Source organism: Dermacentor albipictus, chromosome 5, assembly GCF_038994185.2.
Source record: "Dermacentor albipictus isolate Rhodes 1998 colony chromosome 5, USDA_Dalb.pri_finalv2, whole genome shotgun sequence".
NCBI classification, from domain to species: Eukaryota; Metazoa; Arthropoda; class Arachnida; order Ixodida; family Ixodidae; genus Dermacentor; species Dermacentor albipictus.
Genome location: NC_091825.1, coordinates 54,505,306 through 54,522,085, shown reverse-complemented (window position 1 = coordinate 54,522,085; position 16,780 = coordinate 54,505,306). Strand labels below are relative to the sequence as shown.

Below are 16,780 nucleotides of genomic sequence, written 5' to 3'. Positions count from 1 at the left end.
TAAAAGCAGCGGAAAAATTCTAAGCTGACCTGTGTACAGTACCCAGAGGAGTCACGATAGTTCACTTAGAAACATTAATGAACAGGATACAGAAACTCTACTATAACTAGGGATGCGGTCAGAAGGGCCCTGCAAGACACGAAATGATGAAGAGCGGGAGGATAAGGTGGAATAACAGTCGATTTTATCAAAGATGGAGGAGACATAATGCTTGGAAAACTGGCGGCTCTTTATACGAAGTGTCTATCGCCTGCAAGGGTCCAGGAAACTAAAAGAATGCAGACATTATACTAATCCACAAAAAAAGGAGACGTTAAAGGATTGAACAATTGTGGGACCATTAGCTTGCTCCCAGCATTATATAAAATATTTACAAAAATAATCTCCAATAGAATAAGGTTAACACTAGATTTTGTCAACCAAGGGAACAGGCTGGCTTCAGGAAGAGATACTTTACAATGGATCACATCCATGTCATCAATCAGGTTATCGTGCAATCTACAGAGTACAATAAGCCTCTTTATGTGGCTTATATAGATTACGAAAAGGCATTTGATTCAGTTAGAGGTACCAGCAATCGTAGAGGCACTACGTAATCGAGGAGTACATAACGTTTACGTAAAAAGCTTGGAAAATATTGCTAGATGCGTGAGGTATTTGTTTGAACGAGGCGCGTAGGCGCCATCACTCCAGAAAAGAGGAGAAAGAACGAACTGGGCTCGCGCTGTGAATCTAACCGGTCAGCGCTGCAACCGTTGTTGTAAATATAATCTGTAAATAGTTTCTCATCTTACTGACTCGTCTTTCGCGTTAGAATATCTACAGAGGTTCTACAGCTACCTTAATTCTACACAAGAAAAGCAGGGAGATACCTATAGAGAAAGGGGTCAGACAGGGAGACACAATTTCTCCAAAGCCATTTTCTGCGTGCTTAGAAGAATTCAAGCTATTAAACTGGGAAGGCTTAGGAGTAAAGATCGACGGCAAATATCTCAGCAACCTTCGATTTGCCGATGACATTGTTCTATTTAACAACAACGCAGACGAGTTACAACAAATGATTGGAGACCTTAGCAGAGAGGGTGTCAGAGTGGGGTTGAATATTATTATGCAGAAGATGAAGATAATGATAAATAGCCGGACAAAGGAACAATAGATCAGGATGGCCAGTCGGCCACTAGAGACTGAAGGAGTACGTTCAGCTAGGTCAATTAATCAGAGGGAACCCTGATCATGAGAAGGAAATTCACAGAAGAATAAAAATAGGTTGGATCGCATACGGCAGACATTGCCAGCTCCTGACTAGAAGCTTATCATTATTATTGAAAAGTAAGGTGTGCAATCAGTGCATTTTGCCAGTGCAATATGTCCAGTGCCAATGCATTTGCCAGTGCATTTCCCAGTGCATTATGCCAGTGCATATGGGGCAGAGACCTGAGAGCAAGTTAAGGACCACGGACAGAGCGATCGAACGAAGATTGCTAGGCATAACATTAAGAGAGAATGAGGGTGGTTTGGATCAGAGAGCGAACGGGTATAGACGATATTCTAATTGACATCAAGAGGAAAAAATGTAGCAGGGCAGGTCATGTAATGCGCCGGTTAGGTAACCGTTGGACCATTAGGATTACAGAATGGGTACCAAGAGAAGGGAAACGCAATCGAGGACGACAGAACACTAGGTGGAGCGATGAAATTAGGAAATTCGCGGGCGCTACTTGGAATCGGTTGGCGCAGGACAGGGGTAATTGGAGATCGCAGGGAGAGGCCTTCGTCCTGCAGTGGACATAAAACAGGCTAATGATGATGATGATGATGATGATGATGATGGAGGTGGTGGGCCCCCCCCGAAAAAAAATCCTGGGTACGTGCCTGTCTTGCGCCCTGCTCACGACATGTATTGCCATGTGCACGCAGGTAACGCATCATTCTTCACAGACCCAGATGTATACGTTTATATGTAATACTGAAGCTGTGAGCATCAGGAGCTGCAGTATGCGAAGAAAGAGTGTGGCCAATCCATCGTAAAATGTCATGACAGAGCACAGAAAAGCTAGACCATGCTTGTTGGGTTCAGAGGGAGTCAGGTTAATAAATGACGGCGTAAAGACGTGCCAGAATTCATAATATGGATAACTGAATCAAATATTACTCCAACGAATGGGCTGATGGAATCAAGTGGCCGCTGTTCACAAATATGAGTATGTTTTTCTTATTCGAAGCAGAAGAAAATAAACTTTAAGAATGCACTTATTATTTTTTGTACACAACCAAATATAAAAGTGAAACAAAGGTTCGATACCTTTTACCTCGGCACCCATAATAGAAAAACGTTGTGTTTGTGCTTCTAAATCGCCTGCCTTCAGACTCTGTGCAGTATTCCTAGAGATATACTGGATATACTCGATATGCTACGATAAACTCTTGCTGATAAGAACATTGTTGTTTATTATGAATAACAAATACCGTTTCATATTTGAAGGCTATTTTAAATATTTTAAATATTTGATAATTTGTTGGTGTTATTTCACTCGTATCTAGTTAGATCTTCAAATCTGTCATTCTCGAATCCTTTTATAAAGCACTTCCTTGCACTGAGCGTAGTGAACCATATAGCGCGTAACTGCATGTTTTGTTAACTTGTGATTGTTGAGCGTAACGTAGTTAGGAATATTTTTTGTGTCTACCTGCCTGGGTGTCACTGCTAAACTTACATCACCATTCGGCGACTTCATCACCACTGCAAAGGTCATCGTTGTAAAGTGGGGCGCCGACGCCACAATTCTTCATGAACGCATCCATGCATTTCTGGGGCACCGAATCTTTCACTGTTTCTTTGGTCCACAGGATGCATTCTGAAAGAAGAAGCAGTTTCTTGACGTCAACATTTTCATTTTTGTTTTGGGAATGTCAAGGACATTAGGTGCAAGCCACTCATTCTGATATCAGGCATACTTTCTGGGAATAAAAATATTAGCGCTTTATGGTTGCTGCTTCGAGAAGCCACGTTTCACAAACTAATTGTCATAATACGTGCCCATCTTGCGAGCGGTAGCTGTGTTGGTGACACATAGCGATGCTTTCAGTGGTATTCATCCAAATGGATGAGTGGGCACGGGATAGGAGTGGGCACGGGATAGCGGCAACCGTGCAGTCGCCGCTAAACCCTTTTTGCTTCTTCATGCAGTTCATCGTGCTCCTTGGAGTATGGCTGTATCCCTCGACCTGCGCATGTGCGGTTTCACCAGTGCTCATCTATAATGACTCACCGACACCATTGCCAGTCCTGCTATCTGACGCAAGTCAAGATCTTTGGTGCCAGCAAGTAATCCAGGGCGCCATCTTCATACCTTTGCACACGGATTCACAGCCGCCAGGAGCGACATCTCCCTTCTGGCTCTACTTAAGCAGCTGCCTTCGTCCGGCCACTTTCAGTGGGCACGGGATAGCGGCAACCATGCAGTCGCCGCTAAAACCTTTTTGCTTCTTCATGCAGGTCTGTGAAGCTCCGTCTCTTTACTCTAAACGTACAAGTAACGTCTGTCTGCTGCTTTTCCCGTGCCCAAGTGTATTTTTTGCCTCACTGTGTGAATGTGCGTTTGTTGCAAGGCTACTCATCCTATCTGGCGACGTTGAACTTAATCCGGGACCCGCAACTGACGCGCAGTACAAAGAACTTCTTGCAGCCATTTCTGCCCTTTCAGCAAAAATAGATTCACGACACACAGAAGTAATGAGTGGTCTCGCCGAATTAAAGGAAAAGCAAGCTCAATTAACTAATCAAGTTTCCGATTTAACCACTAGATTAACGACAGTTGAATCGCTTGTTGAATCACTTGAGCTTAACCCGTCGTCAGCTGACATACCTGCAGTTGTAGCTCACGCCGTTAAAACTGAAAATGCCTCCCTCCTGACACGTCTCGATGATCTGGAAGATCGCTCCCGCCGGGATAACTTAATATTTTATGGTATTTCTGACTCTCCCTCAGAAACATGGGCACAGTCTGAAAAATTGGTGTGTGAATTTTTGTCTCATCATCTTAAGTTTGAGGTCCCCGAGAATATGGTATGTAGAGCCCACCGACTTGGCCCGTATACTGCTAATAAGACTCGCCCGAATATAATGAAATTTTCTTGCTCAAAACTAAAGGATAAAATTCTGGCACTAAAATCTAATTTCAAATCCACCGGGGTATCTGTGGGCGAAGATTTCTGCCGAGCAACGCGCCAGTCTAGGAAAAAGCTGCTTGATTTTGCTAAGGCATCAGGACAGACATACTCAATACGGCTAAATAAGTTATTTTTGAACAAGAAGTGCTACGTTTACTGTTCTACCACTGACAATGTATGCGAAGTCAGCATGCCACGTGCAGCACGCTCTTCTGTTCGGTCGCGTCAAGCTATCGAAGCAAATGGTTCGACATAGCTAGCACATGCGCAATCTAATAACACCATATCTGTTTTTGTCACTAACGTGCGAAGTCTACTAAATAAACGTGCTGCGGTGTCCTCGCTGATTGATTCATGCGCTGCTGACATAGTATGTCTCACTGAAACATGGCTCTCGGCTCGGATAAAAAATAGCGAAATTTTTGATTGTGAAAAACTGTATTCATGTTATCGCTGCGATCGTGGTGTGCGATCAGGTGGAGGTGTCTTGATTGCGGTTACTGAAACGCTCACATCGAGCTCAGTTTCCATAGAAACGCCACTTGAACTTGTTTGCGTGCGCGTTGTACTCGACAACAGAGATGTTATTTTTTGCACATGCTATCGCGCTCCTACTGCTTCGACGCCATTTTGCGATGACCTTCACGACGCATTGAACAAATTAATTGTCAGATACCCTAACGCTCCCCTTTTTCTTCTTGGTGACTTCAACTTTCCCGATATCATTTGGCGTAACGACACGGCAACGTCCCAGTCTTCTCAGAGTACCCAGTTTATAAACACTTGTTTGGATTTCCACTTCACCCAGCTTGTACTGAAACCAACGCGGGTGTCTGCCTCCTCATCTAACATACTAGATCTGATTCTCACTACGAACCCTGACACAGTTTCCCCAATTCTTTACATAAAAGGCGTAAGTGAGCACCTTGCACTCACTTTTCATATCAATACACGGGCTCCTGTAAAGAAAACTACGAAGGTTATCCGCGATTACAGCAAAGCCGACTTGGCTTCCATTACCACTGAAATGGAAAATTTCGCAGCTTCTTACATCGCTAATTGCGATCAGCGCTGTGTTGAAGAAAACTGGTGCATTTTCAAAAATAAATTGTTGTCATTAATCGAACGTTTCGTACCGCAAAGAACAGTCTCTTGCAAGCCACGGTCCCCTTGGTTCAACCCCTTTCTGAAGCTACTACGTAACAAAAAAAAGCGGTTGTTTCGTCGCGCAAAAGCTTCATGCAGTGACGTTGCTTGGTCCGCTTACTACCTCACTGAAAGTGACTACAACACAGCCGCCGCTAATGCGAAACAGCATTTTTATTCTGTTACCCTTCCGTCCATCTTGCAAACTAATCCTCGTAAATTCTGGACCATAGTTAACGGTACTCCAAGCAAAATAATCCAATTAACATACCCAAACGATCAACCTGTTGCTCCTGAAGAATGCTGTAATGTATTTAATGATGTGTTCTCTTCACATGTTACCACAATGCCACGTGGATTACCGCTTTTATCCAATTCTGGTTTTTCGCCCATGGATCCAATCTCTATTGACTGGGTTGGTGTTAGCTGCCTAATAAACAATCAAAAAACGTCCTCCTCTGCCGGCCCAGACTGCCTGAACTCAAAAATTTTGAAGTGCACTGATGTATTTTCTGCTGTTATCTTGTCACACATTTTCACTCAGTCATTACAGAAGTCTGTTCTTCCAAACGACTGGTGCGTGGGAAAGGTGATTCCAGTTCATAAATCAGGTAACACACACTTACCCAGCAATTACAGGCCTATCTCACTAACTAGCATTTCATGTAAAATTCTTGAGCATATAATATATTCACATTTGGCTGAGTTTTTAGAATCAAACTCCTTTTTCAACCCCTGTCAACATGGTTTCCGTAAGTTCTTTTCCTGTGAAACACAGCTCTTAACATTTACTAATGATCTCTTTGCAAATTCTGATCTAGGTACCGACATTGACTGCGTATTTCTTGATTTTGCGAAGGCCTTTGACTCTGTGACCCATGATTTACTTCTGCTTAAGCTGTCTCAACTTAACTTGGACGCAAATGTACTCGAGTGGATAAAAAACTTTCTTTCTAACAGGACGCAGTTTGTAAATGATAATAACTGTAATTCTCGGTTTTCTAACGTACCAGCAGGTGTTCCTCAAGGGTCAGTCCTGGGTCCACTTCTCTTTCTAATCTATATTAACGATCTTCCGAACTGCGTTCTTTCCTCTTCCATAAAGCTTTTCGCGGATGACTGTGTTCTCTACCGTAAAATTACTAATCCTTCAGATTCCCAAGAGCTGCAGGACGACCTTAACCGCGTAATTGAGTGGTGTTCTAATTGGTGCATGCAACTAAATTCAAATAAATGCAAGGCCGTGCGTATATCTCGTAACACTGCCACGCACACCTACTTTATTAATGGTGCACCTGTGACGTCAGTTAGCTCTTACAAGTATCTCGGCCTTCACATATCAAATAACCTTTCTTGGCACTCGCATATTGACTATGTTACTAAAAACGCTAATAGCATGCTTGGTTACTTACGCCGTAATTTTAGCTCTGCCCCTTCTTCCCTGAAGCTAACCCTTTATAAAACTTTAGTTCGCTCCAAATTGGAATATGCTTCAGCCATTTGGGATCCAACTCAGTCGTCATTAGTTTCTTCTCTTGAAAGTATTCAAAACCGCAGTGCACGCTTTATATTATCTAATTATTCTCGCTATGCAAGTATTTCTTCAATGAAACGAACTCTTAACTTACCTGATCTTTCATCACGCCGCAAATATTCCCGTCTCTCCCTTTTTCACAAAGTTTTTCACTTGAACCCCCTTTTAAAAGAGACCCTTCTTACCCCTCCGTCATATATTTCTGCCCGCACTGACCACAGCCTTAAAATCGGGGTGCCATTGTGCCGTACTAACCGGTACAGTGACTCATTCATCCCCAGGACAAGCACGGACTGGAATCGCCTTCCCGCCTCAATCGCACTCATCACCGACCCTACTAACTTCAAAACCGCCGTTCAGAATGCCTTTTGTTAATATCTTTTGTAAATTTTTTGTTAATACTTGTTTATTTTTTACTGCATTACTTCTTGTTTTGACTCTACTCCTTTCTGTAACGCCTTCGGGCCTTGAAAGTACGTGAAATAAATAAATAAATAAATAAATAAATAGCTTAGAGGATCTCCAAGAAATAACAAATATGTATTGAGACGATAGAATCACCATAACTAGCAGAAAATCAAACATAGATTTTCATGTCAACTTCAATGTCCAAGAAAATATGTCATGCGCAACAGTTTCCTTTGGACGTCACGCCGAAATTGAAGTTAGATCCGTTTGGCTCTCAGGCTAGTCAGAAGAAATAAACAAATAGGCAGAAATCCTTTCTCAAAATAAATTTGCGCCTTCTCCCTAGATTTCTTCTAAAGATAATTGCCATAAAATGAAGTAAAAATGTACGGGACAAGGGAGACGGTGGCCTCACTAAAGTTGGTGTTTTGCGAGGGTCTTGAGTTGATTGCGAATAATTCCAGGGGCGAACTTCACATTGCGTTTCAAGATTTAACTTTCTTCGTTTTCGAAATATCGGGTTGTGCGCGGAGAAATATGGGACTGGTTACTCAAAGCGAGATGGCAGTGCTGTCACTCTGCTGCTGCGCCCAGCGTTCCAGCGGAGCTTCGGCCCTTTTTGTGCTCACGACACTCGTTAGTATATCTGGGTATATGCTGCAACAAAGCTCCCACATCTTCATCATAACTATTGACTCTCTTTGAACACCTTACTGTTTTCTTAACAGCGCCGTTTTCTTACGTATCATCTTATGTTTCTCGTTGATCTAGTTCTCCTGACCTCGCATATAAACGCTGCAGGTTTACCGAAATTGTTCACCTAGCAAAGACAAAGACCACTTGTGAAAATGCTGGTGTAGCTTGAGCCTACTGAAAAAAAAAAGCCATAGGCCTGATATAGACCTTTTCATCGGCCGTGCAGGAAAGGGGGTGCGGCGAGCCTACGTGACATAGCCTCTATGTCTGGCCGTAGATTGCTGCGGAACGATGTGAAAATTTTTTAGCTCATCCTTCTTGCTGTATATGTAATGTCAGTTCATAAAAGATAATCGAAAAATCACTGTGTAGCCTTTCGGTGCTGCGGTAACTTTAGTATCCAGAATCTTCTCTTGGCTGAACGAATGTGCGCGACGTATCACGAGCCGTGGTCTCTGCATGAGTTGTGAACCATTTTCGCAGTATATGTTTTTACTCGACGAAACGCAGCGGCATCTGTGAATTCGAAAGTCTTCTCACTTGATGTGAGAACTGAAAGACAACACTGCCAGTGTACGGGCAACCTAATGCAGCCCCGAAACATCCAGGCGCCAATTGCTATAAAATATTTTCCTCAGCCACCGGCATCGTTCTCAATCATTTCGGATCTAGTTTACCTGAAATCACTGTGACTAGGTCTCCCTCCTGTACGAGCAGGATGTCCCTGCTCAACACTGCGATCACTGCGGTTCATGAATTAGCTCTACACTCATAACCTCAGTTCTTCGGCATTGCCATTTCGCTCTCCAAACAGTAATCTCAAAAGGCTGTCGCCCAAAATAACTTATCACCTGATTATGACAAAACAAGTTCCGTGTAACCGGTGAGTGCCTCGTAAAGGACCGGAGGAACAAGACCGAACAAAGTAAAATCGACTTTCATCCTCTACTTAAAAAAAGCATCTAACTCCGCAATAAAACACGCGTGGTCATTCCAATTGCTTGTAGCATGGGCTATATAAAAAAATAACCATAACCGAGGATCTACGATCGCTTTGGGCACTTGCACAGTCCGCAACCGCCCACTCTACCACTCGAGAAGTGTGGTTCACACTGTACGGTACACTGTTATTACTAAACATAACTATTAAATTACTTTGCGGACATCCGTTCTGACAAACGAAGCTGACGCGCAATGAATGAACAGATAAGACTTTGAAGGCTTGTAAAAGTAAGCAGCAAAACTTGCTCCGCTGGAGAAGGGTGCCAACGCTCTTAGGATCGTCATATGTTTCATAGCTAATCACTTCTGCGAAACAACAGCGTATAACTACAATAAGAATGCTGCATTGAACTCACATTCGGGAAATGAATTTTCATAAATAAACAACTAATCTCTGGGGCTGATTGCAGGCTGAAACACGAACGCGCACATCACGCTGTGTGCGACGTCCGCGTAAACTGCAGCGGAAACTCAGCCCAATCCAACTAAAATATGTGGTATAAAGTAATAAATTTAAAAGAGGAATATCGGTGGGATCATATTAAATATTCGATGTGAGATTTTGATTTCTTGCAGACGTAATAACTGCGTCATTGACAAATTTGGATAGGACAGTCAACTGTGGGCTGTCCAGGAGGCCCAGGATGTGCTAGAAAAGCACAAACCTCATGAATCACCACAAACGGGCCGAACTGGGGTAGTACAGAGTTGGGCATAACCCCGAGTCGACGCTTGGCCAACGTGATGGCGCGTTAAACCTTTGGTCGCCGCCATTTTAATAAAGTTATTCCTACCTTGGGTAGGGGTTGAAATTGTGCATACGCCAAACAATTTCTTATAAAAACTTGGTTCAAGAAAAAAATACCCTTAATACTAGATGTGGCGATAATATCGGACCTTTCCATTATAATAATGGGAGTAGACATGATTTATATGGGATCCGTATGAAAATGTTGTAAATTGTGCGTATGGTATTTATCCATGGGGAAGGTTTTCTTCGTACACCTACTGTTCACGATATAAATTCCCTAAATTCCTGTGAATCTTTGCACTTTGCGTTTGGGAGTCATTCTACTTCAGTAAATAAATGTAAAGCCCTCTGCCAAAAAATTGAAGGTTTTTCCAGTGTACTCACGACGTCCATTGTAAGGAATGTCGAGGACAGCACAGTTGTCGTAGTCGGTGTAGTAAAACTTCGCCTCCTCTGAGGGTGAGTCGTCTGTAGAAACGAAGATGCGAAGTGCGGATGTAATCCAGGGAAATATAAACACTCGTTAGATTCCGCGCTCTATAGCAGTCGATGAAATCTGTTCGCTTAAGAATGTGCAAAGTCCATACATCTCCATCAAATAAAACAATGGGTATAATTAGGAGTGAGTTCGTCTAGTAATATGTATGTTACGCTGGTGAACATAGGTTCAGGTATGCAGCAAGAAAACCATGCGTGCTAAACGCACTCAACCACCCCTAAAACGGCGTTGTCGGCTTTAGCCGCGCTGATAGTTCCGAATGTTGTTTCTCGTTTGCAGTACTGTTTGCTAGTGAGAAGACTGGAGGGAAAGAAGGAAGGAAGGCCACTATGCTACCGCTGCACGAAGCTTTGCTATTTTATAATATTTTACTGTCTGTGTTAAGAAGCCGGAAGGCAACCGGGCGTCTTCTTTGACAAAAACGCGCTAACTATAGAAGGTGAAGAAGATGAGACAGTGAATAAATGTACATTGTAATACAGTTTCATCAAGAATCCTAATCTGCATTACCATCGACATTAAATGGTTGCCTCATTTCATCTTTTTCTTCATCTTCTATAGTGAGCGCGTTTTTCCAAAGACGCCCGGTTGACTTTCGGCTTTTCAACACAGTCAGTAATGTATTATAAGATAACAATGCATCGTGCAGCGCATACTTCTCACACAGACACTGCTCGACAGATACCCCCGTCTAAATTAGCCTGCGAGAGTATGATGGTAGAGCCTGTACCTAGGAACATTCACCCGATATATAACGAAGGTCGCAGAAGAGCAAGGGCTAGAATCATCTTTCAGCCAACCGATTCTTACGGGGCAGATACACTCTTCGTTGACGCACGCAGAGCACTTGTCAGCAGCGCGTCAATCTACACTAAACACCCGAGTGAGGCGGAGGAAACCGCGATAGCCTTGGTTCTTCAAGCCGCCAAAAGACCCGGCGACCATTTTCTCCGACTCCAGCAAGGCCATCAGGGCTTTCTCGTCCACTCTAGTTTCCAAACATGCAGCCGTCATCGTCAACAGATCCTTTCGCAGTACTACGGGCGCAGAAACTCGAGGTCATAGCGTAGCCTGGTTCCCGGCCTACGTAAACGATATAACTAACCAAGCGGGTTGCAACGCTAACGAGCGGGCCAACTGCTTGGCATGCCACATGTATTCAGGAACTGCGACCACACTAACGGTCCGGTTCTCCCACAGGATTTCCCCTTCAAAGATAATCTTACACCCTGTCATAAAATTACGTCGCATTACAGGCAAAGCAGGAGGAAATTCCCCCCCCCCCCAGCCAAAAACTGAACAGGGTTGCGGCCATTACCTTCAGGCTCTGACAGACGAGATCGTACGTCAACCTCAGAACGCTTAGTTGGATAGGCCCTAACTTCCCACAGTCGTGCTCCAAATGCAGTTACGCATGCTGCTCCTTCGACCGCATGCTCCGGCCATGCCTGTACAACGTGGGCTGCGAACTTCAATACAAACTCAAGTGGAAGGCCTCGCTGAATGCCACGGAATTCACGCACCTACTACAGGCCGTCTAGAGGGAACGCGACGTCACAGAGAGTGACCACCTCCCGGTCCCGTCGTGGGCGGAGCCACCCACATCATTGGGGAGCCTCCGGTACCCCTCAACACTTCAATATAGTTCTCGTCATTGCCATTGTTATGGTAATACAGTAACGTATCAACTCCAACAGGGTGTTGCTCCAACTTGGCGTTAACAATACTGGTGGATGTATTTACATTCTTTTTTGATCTGTTAGGTATAATATAATATATATTCCTATTCCATTGATATTTAAAGGTTCTACTCTTGTGAAATCAGGCGAAATTCAGGTGAACACAATTTATAAAGACAATTGACTTCTACGTAATGTGAAGCATACTTCGTTCCGAAGAGGATAGTTGATATTAAACATGTAACTGTTCTACAGCGAACTGTTAATGCCATGACCATGTTTTGCAACTCATTCCCGATGGGGAGCAAAATTTTGTTTGTTGTGATACCCAGTAACCCAGGTATATAGGATTATTGAAGAACGGCACACACCGATCGACCACTAGGGCACACACCTTGTAGCACTCAAACTTCAGCCCAAGTGGCACATAGCCAGTAGCACATACCCAAATTGGCCTCAAGGGCGTTCATTGAAAAGCCGCAGTGGTGCGTACCTGTGCTGCATACACATAAGAACGGCTCACATTACCCATTCCCCTCAAAATGTTGGCCTCAAAATGGTTGATTCTAAAGCGCTACGCTCAGTGGCACAAATCGCAATTTACATCACGGAGTTTCATTGAAGACCGGTCTGTACTCTTAAGACAGCGCTGCCTTCTCGATCGGAACACATTTTGAAACTGGACATACCCACGGCAGCATCTAGTTGGCGTGGGCATAAGCCGAGTACAGTCGACGGTCGAGTCAACATACAAAACTATGGATATGTTGCACCTACATTCAAATGTCAGCTGGACGAAGTCGGAGAAAAGGGGGAATTAGAGCTCGCGAATTAGAGCTCGAGCTCGCACCCTCCTGAAGCATCCACTATTTTGGTGCAACTTAATAGTGAAAAATTTCTTTAGCGTCACCATGTGGCAGTTTGTAACAAGAAAAGTTCTGTATTGTTTCCTCTCCTCCCTAAGGCGCTAAAGATACAGATAGAGGGACATGGAATAGAGCAATAACCACGACAATGACAATGCCAATGACAATGACAATGACAATGCAACAGAAGACGAAAAAGAAAAATGTTGAGACAAGCCATCAGTAATTATAGGAAGGAAACCTGATTTATTGATTGCTATCCAGTGAGAAATATATACCAAAGCCAGGATAATTGGCCGTCCGCAATTGGGTTAGGTCAGGACTCAGGACATTTAGCCAAATATAGGGTATTTCCAGCGAATATTTGTAAATTGCAATATGTGCCGTAATATAATTAGCTAAGAATTCAATTTTTGAAATTTCTTGCTAGTAATTCGATTATGCATTTTGATTTCACGTACATGTCCGCCTCTTCGAGCAGACCAGCTCAAAGACAGGAATTGTGATATTTGACACAGGCAATCTTTATCATTTCTGTGGAGCTTAGGCAATTCAGTGGCGATCAGGATACTCCCTAATGTAAAATTTGAGCGCAGCTCTAGCAGTGTTTTCCTCTCGCAATATATTAAGGCAAATGATTTGAGATGTTCATGCAGCAGAGTTGGCCATTATCGAAAAACTAATGTGCGGGTCAAGCGACCCGCACAAATGCTGACGCGGGTCAAGCGCGTCAGCACTTATAGATCACTGGACGAACGCTCCAGCGTAATCGCTGGGGCCGCTTGGCTTCCCGTAGGTACTACGCAATTCGCATTCTGCATACAATGAGGTTACAAAACAATCACAAATCATGACAATCGAAAAATCCCGAACGAGAGCAAACCCAGCAAACCAAATGCGAGCGAGAGCTGGCGCGATCAGGTGATTGTGCAAAACTAGCGCCCCGGCTGAGACGAGATACGAATACGTATCGAGAGGTCGGGCGAGTGCACGTGAAACGAGTTGCCCATGTGCACGTCACTAAAGGGGCCGCTGCAATTGGTGTTCGACGTTCGCGGCTCGCGTCCTTCATCTTTCGCTGTTGTGTTCGAACGCTCTGTCGCGCCGCAGGCGCCGCCGGTCACCGCAGGAATGGGCGACTAAGAACTGCACTCTAAAATTGTTACCCGCTATAGTGGACTAAGGAAACGCACAGCGAAAAATAAAAAAAAAAGTACACTAGGCCAACCTGATTCCGTACTGCCAAGTAGCGCCACATCTCAGACAGGTTGCGAAGAGAAACTAGACGTACATATTCGTAAAGCATGGCAACATTGGGCGATGTGGTGAAGACACCAGACAAAAAAGCATTCTGTTTCACCGTAATTTATCCATGTTTCATTTGTCCGCAAGGATACTGTGCAAACATATGTGTCCTGCGCTGTGCGCTAATCCATTTTATGCCTGCGCCCCTTTGCTTTTCTTTGTTCAAACACTCTACATGTACTCAAGGAAAAAGGCATCTTAAAACAAGAATGTAATAGTACATGATTGCTTGGGTGTGTAATGTTATTATGCTCGTTAAGTAGGCAGCAGTGGCCTAGTTTTCAGCGCATGGTGAGTGAAACCCAGTTTGTTATTCAAATTATCGTGCGCGATGTTAGAGGACAAATTTGACGAAGACCATGTCACAATCCCTGCCGTGTACTTAGCACTGAATCAGTATAGTGACAAAACGTAACACTGCTGCCAAAACCCTTATGCGTTAGATGTGTATTGCAGTGTGACTCCTCTCCCGGGCTCTTCTATAACCACTCTACACCATCTATCGGCGGCACCACGAAGCCTACGCGTTGCATCCGAAACTAAGGACGTTCTGCTACATGTGCTCAGAAACCCATCACACCGTAGCTGCGTTCCTTTCCTGGTATTTCTCCTTCACATGCAGAGTCATATAGTGTCACTGTCGAGGAATTTGCGTGGCCTTCGAGACGACGTTCGCCGCGCGCCGGTGCGTTCCAACGCTGAGAATCGTTCCCTTTCTGGCTGCACACCCAGTGGCACATCCTGAACGACCCAACTTTGTGATAGGTGCATTGAAGAGGAGCACACACCCAGTGAATTTCTAGCACACCTTGCGAAAGCGTTGGGCTACTGTCCTTCAGGGACCGGTGTAAAATGTGTTCCATCGTGCCTGGCACTAAAGCCACTGCATACAAGTTTTCACCACAAGAATGAGTATAGCCAACCTACCCTGCTCTTATATAGGCTGAACCGTCATCACTGTTGCAGTCAGCCACAGCGTAGAACAAGCGATAATAAGGTAACCAGAAATCCCGGACATAGAACCACGCGAATAGGAACCCAGAAAGAGCAAATTGTGGAAGAAAAACTGGTAGGAGCGAGTAATATGGGAACAACAGCGCAGGTCAAATGTTAGCTGAATTTCGCAAAAACGGCAGTGGCCAGTAAATGAAGAAGTCGGTCGCAGGCGAAATTGAAAAATGCTTTTTTATGGTGCATTCGACTAGTCGAAACTACCTATTGCCATATCGACTGGTTGAAATGCAGCCGCGCACCTCTGCTGATACTGCATGCTACTTCCCAGTGCACAAGCTTCGCCATCTCTGGCCGCAACCATAAATTCCCCGCTCGGTGTACATTAGATACCGCCCATCATCGCCTAAATTAAATATTTTTCTGACACTATATTACGGCAGATTCCCAGTAGCGATTACGTACTTAGTGAAGTTGGCGCCAATGATCTTTACAATGATCTTTATTGAAAATCGGCACACACCTACTGGCACAGACCCAGTGAAGGAAATCACTGCCCAAACATTCTCTACAGATCGTTAACCAGCGAACTTGAAAGGTGCGACTCCGGTATGCATCACTCGGTTAATCCCAATGGTTCATTAAACAACGGCTCGGTAGGCTGCCGGATCCTCGGTACGCAGTTGCCGCTTGTGCTCGGCTACATGATCTTCTTATTGTGTCCGGGCTGCAGCATCAGCGCGGCGTTGACGAACTCGCTACTGGTCCTGCTCACGGCGGTTCCGATCGAAAGCTGCCTGCTTCTTAAGAGTACGTATGACGCGTCGGCTGCCCAATTTGGATTCAGAGAGAAACTGCGGCGTGTGTGGTTGGCTTCGACGGATAGCAACGATGTCACTACTGGCCTAGCGAATCACACGCCTATCCATCTCCATTTTTTCGCGCATGCGCATGGGATTACGCCGCAGGAGTTTTTGCCGTACAACCAACAGACGGACGAACGGACCAATCGGCTAGCCATATACAGCGTTGCTGTAAAAAGTCTTTGATCATTGAAGAGCTGTACAAACCGAATGCTTCATACAGAGCACTTCAAGTCACCGTAAACACATTCATTGAGGAGCGGTAGAGCAGTACCGCATCAGCAGTGACCCATGTCTCCGTAAAAGTCGTTCTTTGAGGAGCAGAACAGAGGTACACAGTGGCTCATGCAGATTGACCCAAGTTGTTTCGACAGATGGTTTCAAACCTTGATCCTTCTTTAGAGCAGCCCTACGCAATGAAAGTGCCCCCATGGGATACCCAGAGACCTAGGTTTCCCGGAAAATGGTAAAATACACTGATATGTTGCTAGGGGTGGGCAGCGCAACCCTGATGAAGGACAATGTAAGTAGACGATAGGAGCGTTTTGAGGAACATGTTCTGTTCCCAATTCGCTCAGCTTGCTGTGTTAGGACATAGATGGAGTGCTCTTCGCATGAAAAGTGTACCGCCACTAGGTTCTTACCTTGGTCCACTGAGAAGCGGAATGTGTCAGGGCTGCTTCCTTCGGATACATAGAAGCCAACAGTTCGTCTGTAAACGAAAAGTGTAAGGAGAAAGCAATCTGCATTCATAATGCGGAACAAAATACTATTGAACACAATAATATCTGAAAACGTTTTGTTTTAACAGTAGAATGTTTGCTTCGATGTGGCTTTAATATACTCCATGTTACATACTCCTAATTGCTCCTCCAATCCTCGTTATTTCGAACTATCGCTTTTTCGCGCA

The 16,780-nt window shown here is 44.4% G+C and overlaps 1 protein-coding gene across 1 annotated transcript in view; it reads right to left on the bottom strand.

The window, feature by feature from the left end:
* Positions 1 to 16,780, bottom strand: part of LOC135913266 (uncharacterized) — a 30,432-nt gene that overhangs the window by 1,982 nt on the left and 11,670 nt on the right. The window contains exons 3-5 of the mRNA XM_070539383.1: positions 16,515 to 16,582; positions 10,092 to 10,175; positions 2,715 to 2,855 (exon numbers count right to left, since the gene is read on the bottom strand). Coding sequence (XP_070395484.1) covers positions 2,716 to 2,855; positions 10,092 to 10,175; positions 16,515 to 16,582 — 292 coding nt within the window. The 3' untranslated portion in view covers position 2,715. The remainder of the gene's footprint in view (positions 1 to 2,714; positions 2,856 to 10,091; positions 10,176 to 16,514; positions 16,583 to 16,780) is intronic.